Source organism: Chinchilla lanigera, unplaced genomic scaffold (genome assembly GCF_000276665.1).
Source record: "Chinchilla lanigera isolate Chin_1 unplaced genomic scaffold, ChiLan1.0 scaffold00033, whole genome shotgun sequence".
NCBI lineage: Eukaryota > Metazoa > Chordata > Mammalia > Rodentia > Chinchillidae > Chinchilla > Chinchilla lanigera.
Window position 1 is genome coordinate 2,459,541 of NW_004955434.1, and position 17,188 is coordinate 2,476,728.

Genomic DNA, 17,188 nt, shown 5'->3' on the forward strand with positions numbered 1-17,188 from the left:
ACATGCAGCTGGGCATGCCAGTAATTCCAGCATTTGGAAAGCTGTGGCAGGAGGATCACTGTGAGTTTGAGGCCAGTCGGGCTACATCATGAGTTCAAGACCAACCTCAATGACAGAGTGAGACCCTGTCTCAAAAAAGAAAACTACTGCATGGTTTATAAGCAACATAATTCTAATTTTCACAATTCTGGAAGCTGGAAAGTCCAAGATGAAGGCACCAACAGGTCCAATATCCGGTGAAAGCCCATTTCCTGGTTCATAGACCCGCCCCCAACTTCTGGCTGTGTCCTCACAAGTAGAAAGCGCAAACAAGTTCCCACGGCCTTTTTGTTTTGTTTCTGGGGGTGGGATTTTGTTTTTGTGGGGTTTTGCTTGGGGGGAGTTGGGAGGGAGGTTGAGATAGAGTCTTACTAAGTTACTCAGGCTGGCCTTGCATGCATGATCCTCCTGCCTCAGCTTCCTGAGTGCTGAGATTACTGGCATAGCCTCTTTTATGAAGCTACTAATCTCATTTAGGAGAGCTCTTCTCACTTGACCCATCCCAGTCCAATACCATGCATGACCTTAAGGACTAGAATTTTGTTTTGTTTTGTTTTGTTTTTTGAGGTCCTCACAGGAGGACCTCACTATGCAGTCCAGGCTGGCCTTGAAATAACTATATAATCCAGGGTGGCCTAGAACTCTGTCATCCTCCTGCCTCAGCCTCCAGAGTGCTGGGATATAGACATGTGCCACTATGCCTAGCACAGGTTAGGATTTCATCATATTAATGTGGGGAGAAACAAACTTTCAGATCATAGCACTCACTCAAATACTGGATGTCATGAAAGTGTCGGCCAAGCAGGATAGCTACATGAAGTTGAAAGAAATCTTAGTCCACAAGACATTATAAACCTTAATGTCTACCCTTGGCCTATCTCATTATCTCTCTCCAGGTTCCTCATTTTCTATGATATGATTCACCAAAATCACAACACTCCTAGTTCTCCTAGAATTTCTCAAAATAAATTCCACTTGTCATGTTTTATGCAGTAAAATAAAGTAAATGCTGTCTGGTGCAATGGTTCTTATACTGCTTGTTCAAGATACAGTAGGGTTCTTTTCTTACCTTCATGAAAGAAAGATCTAACTATGTTCATAACATTTTTTTAACAGCCCAAAGCCTTGAAACTTCTGGGAATGGAGGTAATTGTCTGCTCAAGTTATTAGTGTCAATTATTCTCTTTATTATACATTTGAAAGATATATGAGCTCATTTGGGGGGTGAAACTTAGTCCATGATTCTAAGATAAATATTTTCCAAATGTCATGAGGACAACTCACAATAGCTTTGGAAATTCCACTCTGAGGTTTTATATTAGCATTGCAAACAAAATAAATAAATCTTATTTGGAGCACTAACCTGAAAATCAAGGAAGTATATAAATTCCAGTAAGCAACTTTATCCATGGATGTTTACAAATGGCAATCAAGCCAAAGGCCAGAACTGCCTCACAAATGCAGAAACTTGAGAAAGATTATGTTTTCTATCTTTGTTCAAATGCTTATTGTCATGTACAGAAACACGATTATAGGATATTCTTGTCCTTTCTGCAAAAAGGACAGTGCCGTCCCTCATGAGATACAAACAACCCTAACTCTAGTATATAAGAAGAAATGGAAAAAAGTAAAACAAAAAAGAAAATAGGCCATTAAAAGATAATGTAAATGGAAGTACACTGACATGTCCCCATAGGACTATACCTAAGCATTTACTATAACTTATTTTAAAAGTAGCCAGGGACAAGCTTGTGAGTTCCTTTACGATAGAAGCTGGCTTGGTTTATTTTAGGATTGATCCCAAGTTGAGCCAATGGAAAATGTAGAGTAGCTATGTAACAAATCGATCTGATTCGTTTCCAACTCAGCCTGTGTGCATTTCTCTAAAATCACAGGATGATATTCCTTTGAGGCGAGGGAGAAAGACAACCAAGAAGCGTGAAGAAGAGGTGGACATAGACTTGGACGACCCTGAGATCAACCATTTTCCTTTCCCCTTCCACGAGCTCATGGTGTGGGCCGTCCTCATGAAGAGGCAGAAGATGGCGCTGTTCTTCTGGCAACATGGCGAGGAGGCCATGGCCAAGGCCTTGGTGGCGTGTAAGCTCTGCAAAGCCATGGCTCACGAGGCCTCCGAGAACGACATGGTTGATGACATTTCCCAGGAGCTGAACCACAACTCAAGGTTGGCCAGACAAGCATGTGGGGAGTTAAGGGGAGAAGAGAAAGGAGGGCAGATTCCATATACTGAGATAAAACTTTAACGGGAGGCCAGGCCACAGTGGCACACTCCTGTAATCCTAGCTAGTAGGAGGGCTAAAGCAGGAGGATCACAAGTTCAAGGCCAACCTGGGCAATTTAAGAAGACCTTGTCCCAAAATTCCAAGAGCTGGAGATGTAGCTCAGTGATAGGCATCTCTGGGTCCAATCCCCAGTACCACAAAGAGGGAGGGGCAGTATCACCCCCACGGTGCACACGGAGGGTGGGCATGAATAACTCACCTTTCCCACGTACAGTGCTACGCAGGGTGGTACACACAGATGCACAGATGATTCTGTGGCATCCTCACCACTCCTCTAAGAGCTAGGTCCTGTTATCACATACTTCTTTCAGCTGAGATCAGTGAGGCTCAGAGAACTTAGCTCACTTGGCCAAGGTCACACATTTGTGCTTCACAAGGCTGGACTTTGAACTTGCAGTCCGTGCATTTAAGAAGATACGCTCCAGCCATGGGTCGATGGGTCCACCTCCACTTCCATATACCTTGCATTTGGGCCCTGGAGTATAGGGACCGTGCCTAGCTTGACTCACATCCTCAGTTCTAAACATGTTATTTGATGCATAGTGGACGCATAATGGATGTTGGCTGGGTGAATTTATGAACAGACCAGCACTCATGTAAAGCACTACTCCACACTGCAGCCATCTTTGTGGTTGGCCAGTGGGTCCCCACTTTTGTCACATTGGTCCCCAAGCTGGTCTGAAGGACTCCTCCATGTATTCTTTTCCAGGGACTTCGGCCAGCTGGCTGTGGAGCTCTTGGACCAATCCTACAAGCAGGATGAGCAGCTGGCCATGAAACTGCTGACATATGAGCTGAAGAACTGGAGCAACGCCACATGCCTGCAGCTGGCTGTGGCTGCCAAGCACCGCGACTTCATCGCACATACCTGCAGCCAGATGTTGCTCACCGACATGTGGATGGGTCGGCTCCGCATGCGCAAGAACTCAGGCCTCAAGGTCAGTGCGCCTGAGAGGGCCCCGTTGGCTGGGAGGGGGAGGGTTGGTTGTTTTCCCAGCCAAATCTGCAGTGGCATTAGACAGTCTCTTACATCAGGGGGTGCTGAACACTGACTGCTCATCAAAATTTCTCGTGTGGGGTTTGGATTTTCATGTAGTGGTGAGGGCCTCCCTGAGTCCTGCTGAATCAGGATCTCTAAGGATGGCACCAAGACATTACTATTTTTCACACAATCCAAAGGTGACAGTCACACACAGGTCCCACAGAGGTGCCATGTGCTCTAACACAAACTATGGGTCACCAGCAGCCCGCCCCCAGGTCTCCCTTCCCCACCAGGGGAGCCTGACCCGCTGGCTGTGCTCTGTATCAGGTCATGGAGACAGTGGTTCTATATGCTTGAGAAAAAAACTTCAGTGAACTAAAAGTGAGATCAAGCTGGGCGTGGTGGCTCACACCTGTTATCCCAGCACCTGGGAGGCTGAGGCAGGAGGATAATCAAGAGTTCAAGGCCAGCCTGGGCTACACAGAGAGTTAAGTCCAGCCTGAATGACATTATCGAGACTCTGTCTCAAAAAAACAAATAACAAACAAACAACAAAAGTGAGATCAATGTATCTGTCAAGGCATTGTTTCATGATCCTGATGTACTTTTTTCCAGCGGTGCTGGGAAATTAAATTGAGGACCTTGCGAATGCCACTGAGTTAAATCCCCAGCCACTGATCTATTCTCTTTTTTTACTTTGTCTTTGTCTTTCCCGTATGTATGTGTGTATGTGTGTGTATGTGTGTGTGTATCAATGGGGATTGTACCTAGGGCCTTTACACTGAGCTACCTCCTCAGCCCTTTTTTAATTTTTGAAACAGGCCCTCACTAAACTACTGAAGTGCCCAGATTGGGCTCCAATTTGCAGTCTTCCTGCCTCAGTCTCACAGACTGCTGGGATTATAGGCACATGCCACCATGTCTAACTTGATCTACTCTTAAACAAAGAAAAATGAGTAGAGACAAGTCTATATAAGCTGAGTCCATTTTTAAAGGTTGTAATAGAGAGTTCTATTTGTATAGATTCACTTTTTTAAATATAGTAGCGAAGCCATAGCTAGTGGCACACACCTGTAATCCCACACACCTCTAACCTGGGAGATGAAGTAAGAGGGTTGCAAATTCAAGCCTGGCATGGCACTTTAGTTCAATCCATAGTACAAAACCAGACGTCCACGACCACAACAACAAACAGGAAAAACGCATAGCAAATCATTTGCATTGGTTCCCCTGGAGGCTGAAGAGACCATGGTAGAGACTGTTCTTTTTAAAAGAAGTAGAAACTTACTGTACTTTTGCTTTCGCTTGTCTGTGGTGCTGGGCGTTGAACTCATGGTCTCACATGTTAAGCGAGCTCTCAGTGACTGCACTACACCCCACCTCTGTTTTTGCCTTGTTTAAGACATTTTTCAATGGTTTTCAAAAAGAAAGTATTAATTTGAAAGAAGTAAAAGAAAGAGAGAAGATAAAAGATCAAAAGCCTGTGGATTTTTTTGGTTTGTTTTTGTTTGAATTTTGCGATGCTGATTTCTTCTTAATTATATACATTTAAGGTATATAACATGGTATTTTTGATGTACATATTGAAATGGTTACTAGAGTCAAGTAAATTAAGATACCCATCATCTTGCATGGTTACCTTTTTGGTTACTAGAGTCAAGTAAATTAAGATACCCATCATCTTGCGTGGTTACCTTTTACTTCAGGTGGTAAGAGCCCCTAAATCCCTCTGAGCACATTTCTAGTGTACAATAAGCTACCAGAACTATGGTCCCATGTTGCACATCACATTGTAGACTTCACCCTGCCTCCGGGTCTGCCACTCTGTACCCTTTGTTTGCATTTTATGGGACCAGCACTCCACCTTTCCTTGGGCTCTTGGCTGGGGTCACCATCAGCTTTCATGAAATGGGCCGTAGACAACATTTCATAGCCACGCTGCTAGGGACTCAGAAGCCTGGCCTCAGGCAGGAAGCCAGGCCGGCTCTCAGCTGGAGGACAGGTGTCATGTCCCCCAACAGCTGCCAGCATGCAGCCTGAGCCGCCCAGCCTGGCCAGGAACCCGGAAGCCAGGGTCATGGTGGTCCCTTTGTCCCCAGCAGCTCTCAAGCCTGGGATGTCCCTCTCTTACGAGCTGGGCATCATTTTTCCTGACCCTTAGGATCTCTCTAAACCTGTCGCTTGGAGCAGTTTCTTCAGGAGGTTTGTTTTTAGAAGGCTGGCACCCCAGGGCCAGGTCGAGATTGAGAGAAGTGGGAGGAAATATGGGGAACAAAGGTCAGGTGGACGTCACTCAAGACTGCACTTGTGCCCTGGCAGGGGAGAATGAGATTCCCCTCATGGGAGAGAAATGCATGGCAGACATCCTCACACACAAATGTGTGCCGTTGTTGATACAGGACCGAGGTGCAGTGCTGGTCCTTGTGGAAGCATTTCTGTAAGGGGACACTGCAAGCTTGGGGCAGTCTGCTGTATAATAGCAAACGCCACTAGAACCCTCTACAATGAATAAAAATACTTTCCTACATGTACCCTCTCAAGGTCATCTTAGAATAACAATTTATAACAGAGACAATCAGATAATATAGAATCAACTCCACCTGACACAGTAGAAAATAAATGTATGGATTGATTTTAGGAAGCCAACTTCTGTTTAATGACTAAATAGAAATTGTAATTCATTCCCACTTTTGCATTGGATAGAATCCCTCTTTTTCCTCAGTTTTCCCATGAACCTGGGTATTAATAGGGCAAGGTACATTTGGGCAAAATACCTTATTTCTCCAAAAATTAGACTGAGCTATGATTTGAAAATATTTCCCAGGTGGGACAGTGACCTCTTCACATGAATACATTGAGATATTCAGAAGTCCAGGACTCCATCCAAGGCATAGAATCCTTCATACGCCTATGGGCATGTACACACACATACACACACACACAGACACACACACACACCACCCATATGCCACACCCCAGGCCCTCTGAGTCTAAGAAACCACCTTAATTTTAATCCTTTAAATGTGATTATTATTATTATCATTATTATTACTTTAGGTAATTCTGGGAATTCTACTTCCTCCTTCAATTCTCAGCTTGGAGTTCAAGAACAAAGACGACATGCCCTATATGACTCAGGCCCAAGAAATCCACCTGCAAGAGAAGGAGCCAGAAGAACCAGAGAAGCCCACCAAGGAGAAAGAGGAAGAGGACATGGAACTGACAGTAAGACCAAGCTACGTGTTCTTCTCCCTCATCCGCTCATCCCCTTCCTACGGCTAAGGGTTCAACAAGTCCAGGTCAGACAGCTGTTCCCCAGGCTGCCACCACATTTAATCTTTAGGTACTGAAGCCAGGGCATACAAAAGTGTCCTCTTTATGCACAAAGAACATGACAAGAGGGTCCAATCTTTTGTAAATCTCTTTGGCCAGCTAGTGGTACAGGGAAAAAAATAATAAAGTTCAAAGTATAGCACCCCAAACTTTCCAGCCAGATGAAGTTTTATAAACAACCAGACACTGTGGCAGTTTAGGCACACACAAAAAAACCAAAGGGAGCCCATGATAGCAGCAGCCGGCTTCACTGAGCTGGAACATTCTGCTGATCAGAAGCTCAGCCTGTGTCTGTCTTTGGGGTCAGGTTCACAAATACAGCGCTAATTGAATTTTGAGGTTTGTATGGAGAGCTTTTATTAGCTCTCCCTGGGATAATTATAGACTCTGGGTGCTTTGTTCTGCAGAGGGACGGGGCAGCTGCTCCGGGGACAGCTTCCCGCCACCCCCGCTGGAGCAGCATGACTGCCACTGGCTTGTATCCAAAGGCTAAAAATACCCCGTGTTATTAAAGGGACAAACAAGGCTTCATGGCTTAGAAGACATCATGCAACGGCTCCATAAGGATTTCTTGCTATACCGCACCCTCCCTCCCCCTCCCTCACCACCCTAGCCAGTGACCAGGGCTCTCATGACCCACAAGGAGCTGTGAGAGGAGACCATGAAGATTGGATTTGCTCAGGTGACAAAAGACTTTTTGCATTATTGTCCTAGTGGGACCACTGTGCAAATTGTTCTTCCTCCAGATGAGCCATTTTCTTCCACAGGCCCCTGATCTATTTCCAGACACATTTCCTGACTCCCCGAATGAAAAGCCAACTTTTGTTTCAGTCTCAGAACCCTTATGAAATCTGCTGAGGTCTCCTCTCACTCTGCAGTAGCTCAGGGGTCATCTTCCCTAAACATCTTCCTGAGCTAGGAGCGGTGGCTCCTATGATCCCAGTGCTCCGGAGACGAAGGCAGGAGGACCACAAACCTGAGCCCAGCCTGGGGAGTTTAGCAACGTAGTGACACTCTGTCTCAAAATAAAATATAAAAAAAGGAGCCAAGGATGTAGCTTTGTGTGGCCAATAACACAAACAAAAATAATCCTTCCAAAGTTGTGGACCCTGCATCTTGTTACAAATAGAAAATGGTATTTTCTGCACTGGGAGATACAGGAGTAGTATGAATACTGAATCCGTAGTAAATATTTCAGCAGAGGGGAAAGAGTTACGTGATCTGCAGTCAGAACCCTGCCGCATTATCTCTGTGACTTCCTGGGTGACTTCCTGTGTGACTGAGTGGTTTCGGAGCCTCCAGTGTGGGAATAACTCTGCCTGTCTGGATTAAGAGGAATACACGTAAACTGCTTAGACTGGTGCTGATGTACTATAAACACCAGTAAATGCTCACTAGTCTTGTAACAGTGTTAAACGCTCTTCAGACACTTAGCCACAGAGTCCTCATAACAGACCTATGACATAGGCATTATAATTAACCCATTTTACAGATGAGGAGGGTGGGACTCAGAGAGGTTAAATTGCTCACCTTTACCCAGATAATGAGTTGCAAAACTGGGATTCAAACCCAGGCATGCAGACCCCCTGGGGTATTCTTTTAGACAAACTTAAGAGAGAGAGAATTTCTTCCTAGTCTTAAGTGGAGGTGATCAGATGATTTGGCTCACCCCACAGCAGGGAGAATTCAAAAGTGACACCCAGTCCCTCCAAGTCAAGTGTGGCATGACCCCGACGTAGCTGCACATCCTAGGAAGGCAGCCAGCAGCTAAATCAGCATGTTCTCTGGTTGATCTCAAAGAAGAAAACAAAGGGAGGAGCTGCCCCTGCTGAGTCCAAAGCTTTGAGGACTGGATCCTTCAAGAATCCACAAGTCTGTAGCCCAAGAGCAAAGTATGCTTGCTAGAGAACAGACCCCAGCACTGTTCCGTGGGAACCTGAGTAGGAGACGTCACGAATGCTGAGCTTACTGTCTCCTGGGCTGGTGGGCTCAGGCTGGGATAGCAGTTGTCTTTAAAGTGGAGCTTTCTTTGACCTGATGGCAAATCCTACTGCTGCTTGGATTCTGGTCAGCAGGCTTATCATGGACTGGATTGGAAAGCACCACTTTCACAGGACTATTTGAGCGTCTGTGTTAAACCAACATGTCTTCTCTTGGAATGGGACTTCCTTTGGCCCTTACAAACTACACAGAAATACCATCCTCAGTTTGCTCCATTTTCACAACCTGTAATAACTTCTTTCACGTCAAAGGAACTTCTTTGACACCTGCGCCTACCCAACAATGATGCTCAAGTCCATATGGCACAATCTTGTTTGTACTTGGCCCTGTTGAATTCCATTTTAAGGAATGTCACAGGAAATGTATGACTACAGGGAGATCAATAACATCAGCAAGCTAAGCTGCTTAGGCTGGAACGAATGAAGTGACAAAAGTGCTTTATTCAAACCCATCAAAGACAATACACTGGCTTTGGAATGATTTAAATAATAAAGGCAAAATGGGTCATTATATTCTTGTTTGTGGTTTGCCTGCATGGCCAGCTAAGTGCCTCCACCTTGCACTTTGCTTAATAAAGTCCCCACATGTCCCGAGCCCCAGCTATAGATCTAGGAAAGTCACTGTCCCTAGAGGTTACCCCAAGATGCCAGTCTTCAAGACGCCTCAGAACCTGCCTTTATTTCCATCTCACTGTATTCCCAAATGGCACTGCATTGTCAAGTGCGGAAATAAGCAGAATAGAAGCAGCATAAGCCCTACAATCCCAGAACTCAGGAGGCTGAGGCAGAAGGATTGTAACTTCAAGGCCAACCTGTGCTACAGAGCAAGTTCAAAACAGTCCTAGACTGCACAGTGAGAACTTGTCTCAAAAAATCAGAACCAAAAAAAAGAAAAAGAAGTAGCAGTAGAATAATTACATCACGTAAATTATAAATCACAGGAAAAATACTGTACCATGTACCTTCAGAGCTTCTTGAGATCAATGACCAGGAGTCTAATACTGGGTAGGGTCTGGTGTGCTGCCTCCACCATGAAGATTGACTCAGCCTGCTGGTGAAAATAAATACTTAGATAAACCTTGGAAACAAATCATATCTATTCATTAACTCAAGATAGTGTTCTAGCCAGAGAGTACACAAAAGAATAGAAGTTACTTTCTCCAGAAAACCAATTGATTGGAGAAAAGTCACTTGTGATTGTCACATATTTGAGCAAAATCATTATGTAAAACAATCATCAAAGCAGTTGAAACTAACACTGGTATGTTTTAGATGGGGTAGATTGACAGCAGCAGTTATTTCTGTTTTCAATGTCAAGACAAACTTAAATTACTGCTATAACTAGATCTCTGCACTTTAAATTCATGTGCTCCATAGGACAATGCTTTTGCCTAGGTATGTTTCAGTCCCGAGCAATATCTTATCCCACGTTTAATAAAAATCTCATTTCCCACCATTGTAGAACTAACCTTGTCTTAGGACAGTACTGTGGAAATAAAGCCAAGAAGTTATGCTGGCATAGCATCTTTTTTGCACAGTCAGAGTTTATTACAGGAAAAACTCACAGATTAAAATCACCGAAGGGAGGCTGCACATAGGTTTAAGTCCATAGGTTCAACGTTTCCAAAGGCATCCTCTCTGGATTCTCTCACTCTGAAGCCAGGATTCCTTGCTCTTTGGGGTATGAAACTTGCACAGAGTTTTGCCAACCAGAGAAGCTTGCCTGAGCCTCATTCCCGAAGTTTTTATTGGGGCTCCATTGCATAAGTCCGACTGACTGACTAATTGCCTGGGTAATATCCCAGCTCCCAGGTGATCTAGAGCCCCCACTCTGAATCATGCAGTTGGTTTTCACAGCAAGGCAGGCCCATCCTCGGATCTTCTGGGCCTGGCTTTCTCTCTAAGCAAAGAGGTGTTGCATATGACATGCCTTGTCTTCCAGGGTCTGAGGGCAAAGGGCAGATCTGTCTTCAGACAAAGTCAAGGTCAATTTGGGGGACTGGAGTACTAGTTGGGATTGAAGCCAGGGCCTTCATACTGAGCTACATCCAAGAGGTCCCCAAGTGGACCATTTCATAGTACGTACTATCCAGGAATATCCCGGGGTACTTTAAACACAGTTGATTGTTACTGAGCAGTTAGTAAGGCCAGATGCTAATTGATTTGTAGACCAACCCAGTAGCAGGGACTCTTATTACCCTCACTTTACACTTAAAGAAAATAAGTCTCTGAGTGATTAAAACAACTTGCCCAAGGTGCTACAGATTCTAAGCTTCCCAGGTAGGACTCAGCGTCCCATCTGAGTGCCCCAAAGCCTAAAACCCTTCATCATTGGGCTCTTCGGCCGTGTGAGGGGCACCCTGCTGCTTGCTGCCCAGCCAGCCTGTGTGTGCCTTTTGTCAGGTTCTGCCCCCTTTGTGAGGTTAAATCTTTGTTGTTGACACTGCTGCTATGTGGATGAGGGGCTAGTGCATTCTTAAGGACATCTCCAACAGCTTAGAGCGGGGGGCCCTCTCCCAGCCAGGCCCACCAGCTACACAGGAAGGCAGTACCCCAGTCCCAATAGCAATTCCATGGTTACCAGGTGTGAAATCAGAACCCAAGCTCTACATACTGCCAATACCTTGCCTCTTGAATACTCACGACCTTCAAAAAATGAGGAACTCTGACCCAATCTACCAAGCCTGTAGTAAGACTGGAGACAGAATCTGAACTCTAATCTAGCCTGTCTCACAACATAGACAGGAAGGCAGGCAGGCAGACTCCTGTAGCCCTTTCCAGGCCCCACTCTTCCTCTCAGGGTTCTGTGCCCCTGCTGTCACTCACCTCCTCCAAAGGGCCCAGAGTGGAGGAGGAGAACATGTTCGAGAACTACCCCAAGGTCTGCCATTCAGGCAGAGGGAAGATGTGGACGATGTCTAACGAATCACACACCTAGGGAAGCTGTGGCCTTTCAGTGTCTGAGGCTTGGGCTTTTAGAGGGTTCATCGGGCTCAGGCTCAATAAGCATCGTTCCTCCTGTACTAAATGGGACGCTGAGCTATGCTGTGCAGAGCCCTGCTGTGATGGTGTCCCTTCTTTCCTGCTGTAGGCAATGCTGGGACGGAACAACGGGGAGTCTTCCAGGAAAAAGGACGAAGAGGAAGTTCAGAGCAGGCACCGCCTAATCCCCCTGGGTAGAAAAATCTATGAATTCTACAATGCACCCATCGTCAAGTTCTGGTTCTACACCGTAAGCCCCTTTGCTTTTCTCCTTCTGAACACAGGCATGGGAGTCGTGTTCATTTCTCTTGCACTGCGTCTTTTTCTCTGTGGGTTGTAATAGAAGCACCATACATGCAGGAATGAAAGCTTCTGACTCTGCTCCGCCAACAGCTTTGTAGGATTTGTGAGGTTCGCTAGGCAGCTTCCACGGCTCCATTTCTGCTCTTTGCAGAAAGGAAACGGTGGGAGAACACGTGTCCTTTTTTCAAAGCACTTCCCTGTTCTGGATGGATAAGGACTAGATCAGAGCTGCCTGTGTTAGATGCCAGTCCTGGGCTTGGAGGGGCATTTGGTGGGTGAAGAGTAAGGACAGTGCAGAAGCTGTAGCCTAGAAAAAGTCAGCACATACATGGAATTATTCCCTGCCTGGCAGCACCATCCAATGAGCTGTCTTGCTCTGACACAATTAAACAATACACAAAGATGCAAAAACCTACTCAAAGCTGCCTAAATTGAGATGACACTTCCCAGTACGCACACCCTGCAAACATTTCCTGCCAAAGAGTGATGGGACATCCCCAAAAAGGCCTCCTAAGGTGCCAGGAAGGCTGGATTGCTGGTTTTCCACTTCTACTTTCCAATGATATTTTAAGTTTAAGGTGAGCTGGACCCAGGTGCTCTCCCGTTCTCTCCAGCCGCAGTAGAATTGGACCAGACAAAGGATGGCTTTGTAACCTTTTCCACAACCAGCTGCAGGGCACTCATGTGTCAGCAACAGGACAGCCTGACTCAGCGGCCAAGAAGGCTGAGTGACAAAGTGAGATGCTTTCGGGGTGGTCCTGTGTGCGTCCCTCAGCCTCAGCACTCCCCGGACTTTGGGTGGGACGATTCTCTGCCATGGGGGACTGCCCACCACAGGTAGCATGTTAGCAGCATCCCTGACTTCTACCCGCCACGTGCTAGCACCACTCTGCATCCTCAGCAGCCACCCAAATGTCCCCAGACATTGCTGCATATATCCTTGTGGGGTAAACTCACCTCCAGCTAAAAATCACTATTTATCTTTTAAAGGTACTAGGGATTAAACTCAGGGCCTCCACACAGAGCTACATCTTCAGCCCTTTTTTTTGGTATTTATTTTTGAGAGAGAGTCTCACTAAGTCACTAAATTGCCCAGGCTGGGCTCCAGCTTGCCGTCCTCCTGCCTCAGCCTCCCGGAGTGCTGGGATTATGTGTAGACATGTGCCCGGTGGGATCCTCTGGAGAACACGCTCTCCTCCCAGGGCTTTGAGGTCATGGTCTGGAGCACGTCCTGAGCCCTGGGCTATTTCAGAGCCTCTGGCTGGTTTTCATGAGCGGCCAACATTGAGAACCATGGGCACAGACAGAGTAGCTGGAATGCCAGCACCCGGCCTCACTGCAGACCCGCTGAATCAAATGTCCAGGAAGGAGCCTGAGAGGCTGCGTGGTGCCCCGACGCCCCAGTGCCTGTCGGGATGAGGGAGGTGAGACACACGGCTCTCTCCCAGCGCGTGCAGCACACTGAGCAGCTGCCGCCAGCCCGGCCAACAGGGTGACCTCCACCCAGCAAGCCCATCACACTGGGCCCCCAGCTGGGTTCCGCTGTGTTTATACAACAATTGTCAGAAATCCCTGTTCACCTGTTGACACAACTCAGGCCTCAGGGGGTGAAAAGGAGGTGTGCCAGGCTCTCTGGCAGAAATGTTTCACAGTAACTTTCAGCTTCTGGTAGAAGGTCCCATTCGTTCTCAGCTGTGTTCTCTGCAAGAGCAGTTCTCATTCAACTTCCAAACATGTCCCCTCCTCCTCTCGGGGGTCCTGAAGGGGAGGCCACCGCACTTCCTCACAACCTCGCTTCCCCATTTCGGCGAGGCTCCCCGGGATCAGGCTGCCTCCTCCCTGCTCCAAGACAAAGGCAGGTGGGGATCCAGCTGGCTCCCAGATCCCGCCCATGCTGAGGGCCCATGCCAAGGGCCCAGCTGGAGAAGATTCAAACTCCAGGTGTGAAGTGGCCACAGCTTGGAGAACATGACGTGCACTCTGGGTTTCTCCAGCAGTGACGGGTTCTTTCCCAGAGGCCCAGGAAGGTTGGGTGACAAGATAAAGTACAGGACCTGGGATTTCCATTCAGTTTTTGGCAGTGTTGGGGCTCAAACCCAGGGCCTTGCAATGCTAGCAAGTGCTCTGCCACTAAGCTACATCCCCACCCGCGAGGTGAAGTTTAAATCCAAGTCTCACTGACTTCCATCAGACACACCATGCCTGCATTCAGGGGACAGGTCAGGCTGGAGGAGTTACCTAAACATTAAGATGCAAATGTCCTGGAAGAACTGCATGTGCTGTGTCACTGGGCCTAAGTGTGACAAGAGAAGGTAATGCTGTGGAATATTTTGCAGTGAATTCTATAAAATGGTAAAACCAGGGGCAGCTAGGACTCGTGTCACCTAGAAACCACAGAATTTATCCAACTAAGAGAGGAAAGCAGTTGGGAAGACAGAAGACTTTGGAGACAGGACAAGGATGAGTACATATTATAGTTTTAGCACCTGAATTCACTGGGTTAGGAGCATGGGAAAAAAGAAGGAAGGGAAAAGCAAACAATAACACCTGAATTCCTTTCTTTGCATTCTGTGAAATGCAGTGCTCGGGAGGCCTCCAGAGCAAAATTATTGTGGATTATAACTGTGAGCTAAAATCACTTGGGCCAAGTTATGTTTTGAACTAATTTTTAAACAATGGCCTACACAGTTTTAAGGAAACTCATGAGATTTTCATGATTCGTTAATGATTCTGAAAGTGATGAAGGGTGGGAACCAAGGCACAGACTAACATGATGGTTCCAAGTGGGGGGTACAGAGCCTAGCACACAGGTGAGCTCAGCCCCCTCAGCATCCACACAGCTATCTGTGCTGATCTTGGTGCCTCCCCATACGTCATCGACACATTTAACACCAGTGTACTTTTGAACACCAGATCCTCTTTCCTCACTCTCCCAGAACCCTGGGGTTATAGGCATGTACCACCATGCCTGGCTTCAAACTAAAAGTGTCTTTAAAAGGGGTGAGGATGTGGCTCAGCATGAGGCTCTGGGTTCATCCCTCAGCACTACAAAAATGGGGAGAAGGATGCAGGAAGGGCTGGGAGTGTGGCTTAGTGGTAGAATGCCTACCTGGCATGCACAAGACTCTACAGAAAAGATAAGAGGCGAGGGAATGACATGCTACAGTTGTGTCTGCAGATGTCCTGTCCATGTAACAGGGTATCTATTCCAGTACCAAAGAGAGGTGTGGCGTCCACTTGCAGATAAGGTAGCTGCTCTGCAGTCCTGCTAAGTATCTCCCACCCAGCCTGTGGCTTCCTCCGCCTTCTCGGCTGCCTGCACAGCCCCGAAGTCACCCAGTGTCTCCAGAACCCTCAAGACCTCAATCCTCTTGCCCAGCTGCATCCTGTTATTTCCTGGGTCTCTCCAAAGAGTGCAGGAACTCTGGATAAACTCACTCTGAGTTCCTAATCACAGCCCCCCTGACCCATAAGTGTGTGGCTTAACTTGAAGCATTTCTTGGAGAAGGTTCAGCAGATCTGTTGGTTCCCTTAGGGTGAAATTTCTTATGCAAGAGCTCCACCAGCTTTCCTTCGCTCCACTCACCTTGACACCGCTGATCTTAAGTGACAGAGACCAAACCTGAGCCCTAGTGAGTTTTTCTCAACCTGCATCAACACAGGCAGCCACATCAGAATCCCTCCTCAAGGTGCTGGGGCCTCATGAGGATTAAACTTTGCCCTAGTCCGCAGTAGACCACGCAGACCCGTTTCTCTTGTTTTACTTCAAAGAAGCAAAAAGCAAAACAAATATTTCAACTTGGGTAGGCAGGAAGGTGATACAACAGGAAACGGAAACCTTTCCCAGGCGTGGACACACCAAGCACTAAGTTAATGGCAGAGCTCAAAGGAAGAGAGTTGAAGCAGTATCTTGAGATAAAGAGTTCCACACTGGGTGCCGGGGATTTAGCTCAGTGGCACAGCACCTGCCTGGCAAGTGCAAGGTCGTGAGTTCGATTCCCGGTACCCGAAAACAAAAACAAAAACAAACAAACAAAAAAATTTCACGTTGGTTTGACCAGTTGGCAGGGAGTACATTCTCACGACATTCATCACGCAAAACTCCACCATGCTGCCCTTGTTCAGGAGCTGACAGTGCATGTCCTAGTGAAAGCAGCCCTGATGTCAAGAGTGCCTTTTAGACACCAGAAAAGGGGTAACTGCCAAACAGAATGATGCACAGATACAAACTTCTGGGGACAGTGAGGCATGTACAAGAGGCAACACAAAGATCACATAGTAAACTGTTTCAAATAGTATAGCCTTTCGATAGTTGAAAGCTGCTAAGTTGATTTTGTCATGAACCCCTGTCCTGCTTGCTGACCTCGTTCTATCCCAGTGTGCGGCGGCCGTACCCAAGGCCAGGGCTCCTGGGCTCCGGCAGCCAGAGCACTGTGTTGTATTTCCTTACAGCTGGCGTACATCGGATACCTGATGCTCTTCAACTACATCGTGTTGGTGAAGATGGAGCGCTGGCCTTCCACCCAGGAATGGATCGTCATTTCCTACATTTTCACCCTGGGAATAGAAAAGATGAGAGAGGTAACTGCTTTCATGAAAGGAAACAGGGCAAAGATGGTGGTTAGTTATATGTGTGGGTGGAAGGGAGGAGGGGCGCCTCGGATCTAAACGGAGCCAGAAATCCTTCTCTGATGCTGCGAAGGGCTGCTGCAGTCCTCCTTTGACAAATCCAGGGAGGCCTCGCCAGGTGACGTCTGTGGGCTTGCCACTCCATGAGAGCTTTGCACGGAGTCTGTTTTCTGCTCGCATAGCTTTTGCCCCTCCCCAAGCTCCCCAGTCACCTTCCACATAATTTACACCTCTGTTTCCTCAGCCCGGCACACATGGCTTCTTAAATTTTGCTATTTTTAACTCCCGTTTCAACCCCCTCCTCTGGGTCTCCTTGGGCGCAGTCCACCAGTACCAATAGCATTTCTCCAACGGTGTTTCCTCGGCTCTTGGAGGAGCTCCACTTTCATGCCTTTATTGAATTTATCCTCTGGTTGCTTCCTTCAGAACATGTATCATGCACTTGCTGGACGCCAGCCATTCCTCAGTTCTGGTCCTGCAGGTTGAGGATGTCAGATCCCTCTTTGATTCCGTGCGGCCTAAAAGAAGCCATCAACATGCCAGCTCTATATGATGTGTTTGAAAGCAGAGCTAACCTCCAAGACAAGTGAATGCACTTTGAAACCACAGGAAACAAG

General features: G+C 47.0%; 1 protein-coding gene and 1 long non-coding RNA gene across 12 annotated transcripts in view; one reads left to right on the forward strand and one right to left on the reverse strand.

The window, feature by feature from the left end:
* Window positions 1-17,188, forward strand: part of Trpm3 (transient receptor potential cation channel, subfamily M, member 3) — a 526,019-nt gene that overhangs the window by 441,732 nt on the left and 67,099 nt on the right. For all 10 annotated transcript variants that reach the window (XM_005388528.1, XM_005388530.1, XM_005388531.1 and 7 more), the window contains 6 exons: window positions 1,156-1,185; window positions 1,935-2,224; window positions 3,052-3,280; window positions 6,382-6,549; window positions 11,749-11,889; window positions 16,395-16,523. In XM_005388528.1, coding sequence (XP_005388585.1) covers window positions 1,156-1,185; window positions 1,935-2,224; window positions 3,052-3,280; window positions 6,382-6,549; window positions 11,749-11,889; window positions 16,395-16,523 — 987 coding nt within the window. The remainder of the gene's footprint in view (window positions 1-1,155; window positions 1,186-1,934; window positions 2,225-3,051; window positions 3,281-6,381; window positions 6,550-11,748; window positions 11,890-16,394; window positions 16,524-17,188) is intronic.
* The window catches only part of LOC102028568, a 212,481-nt gene continuing 204,928 nt past the window's right edge, over window positions 9,636-17,188 (reverse strand). The window contains exons 7-9 of one of the 2 annotated variants that reach the window (XR_001234789.1): window positions 16,906-17,089; window positions 16,413-16,499; window positions 9,636-9,708 (exon numbers count right to left, since the gene is read on the reverse strand). This is a non-coding gene — a long non-coding RNA (uncharacterized LOC102028568). The remainder of the gene's footprint in view (window positions 9,709-16,412; window positions 16,500-16,905; window positions 17,090-17,188) is intronic. The other variant, XR_001234790.1, reaches the window with a different exon arrangement.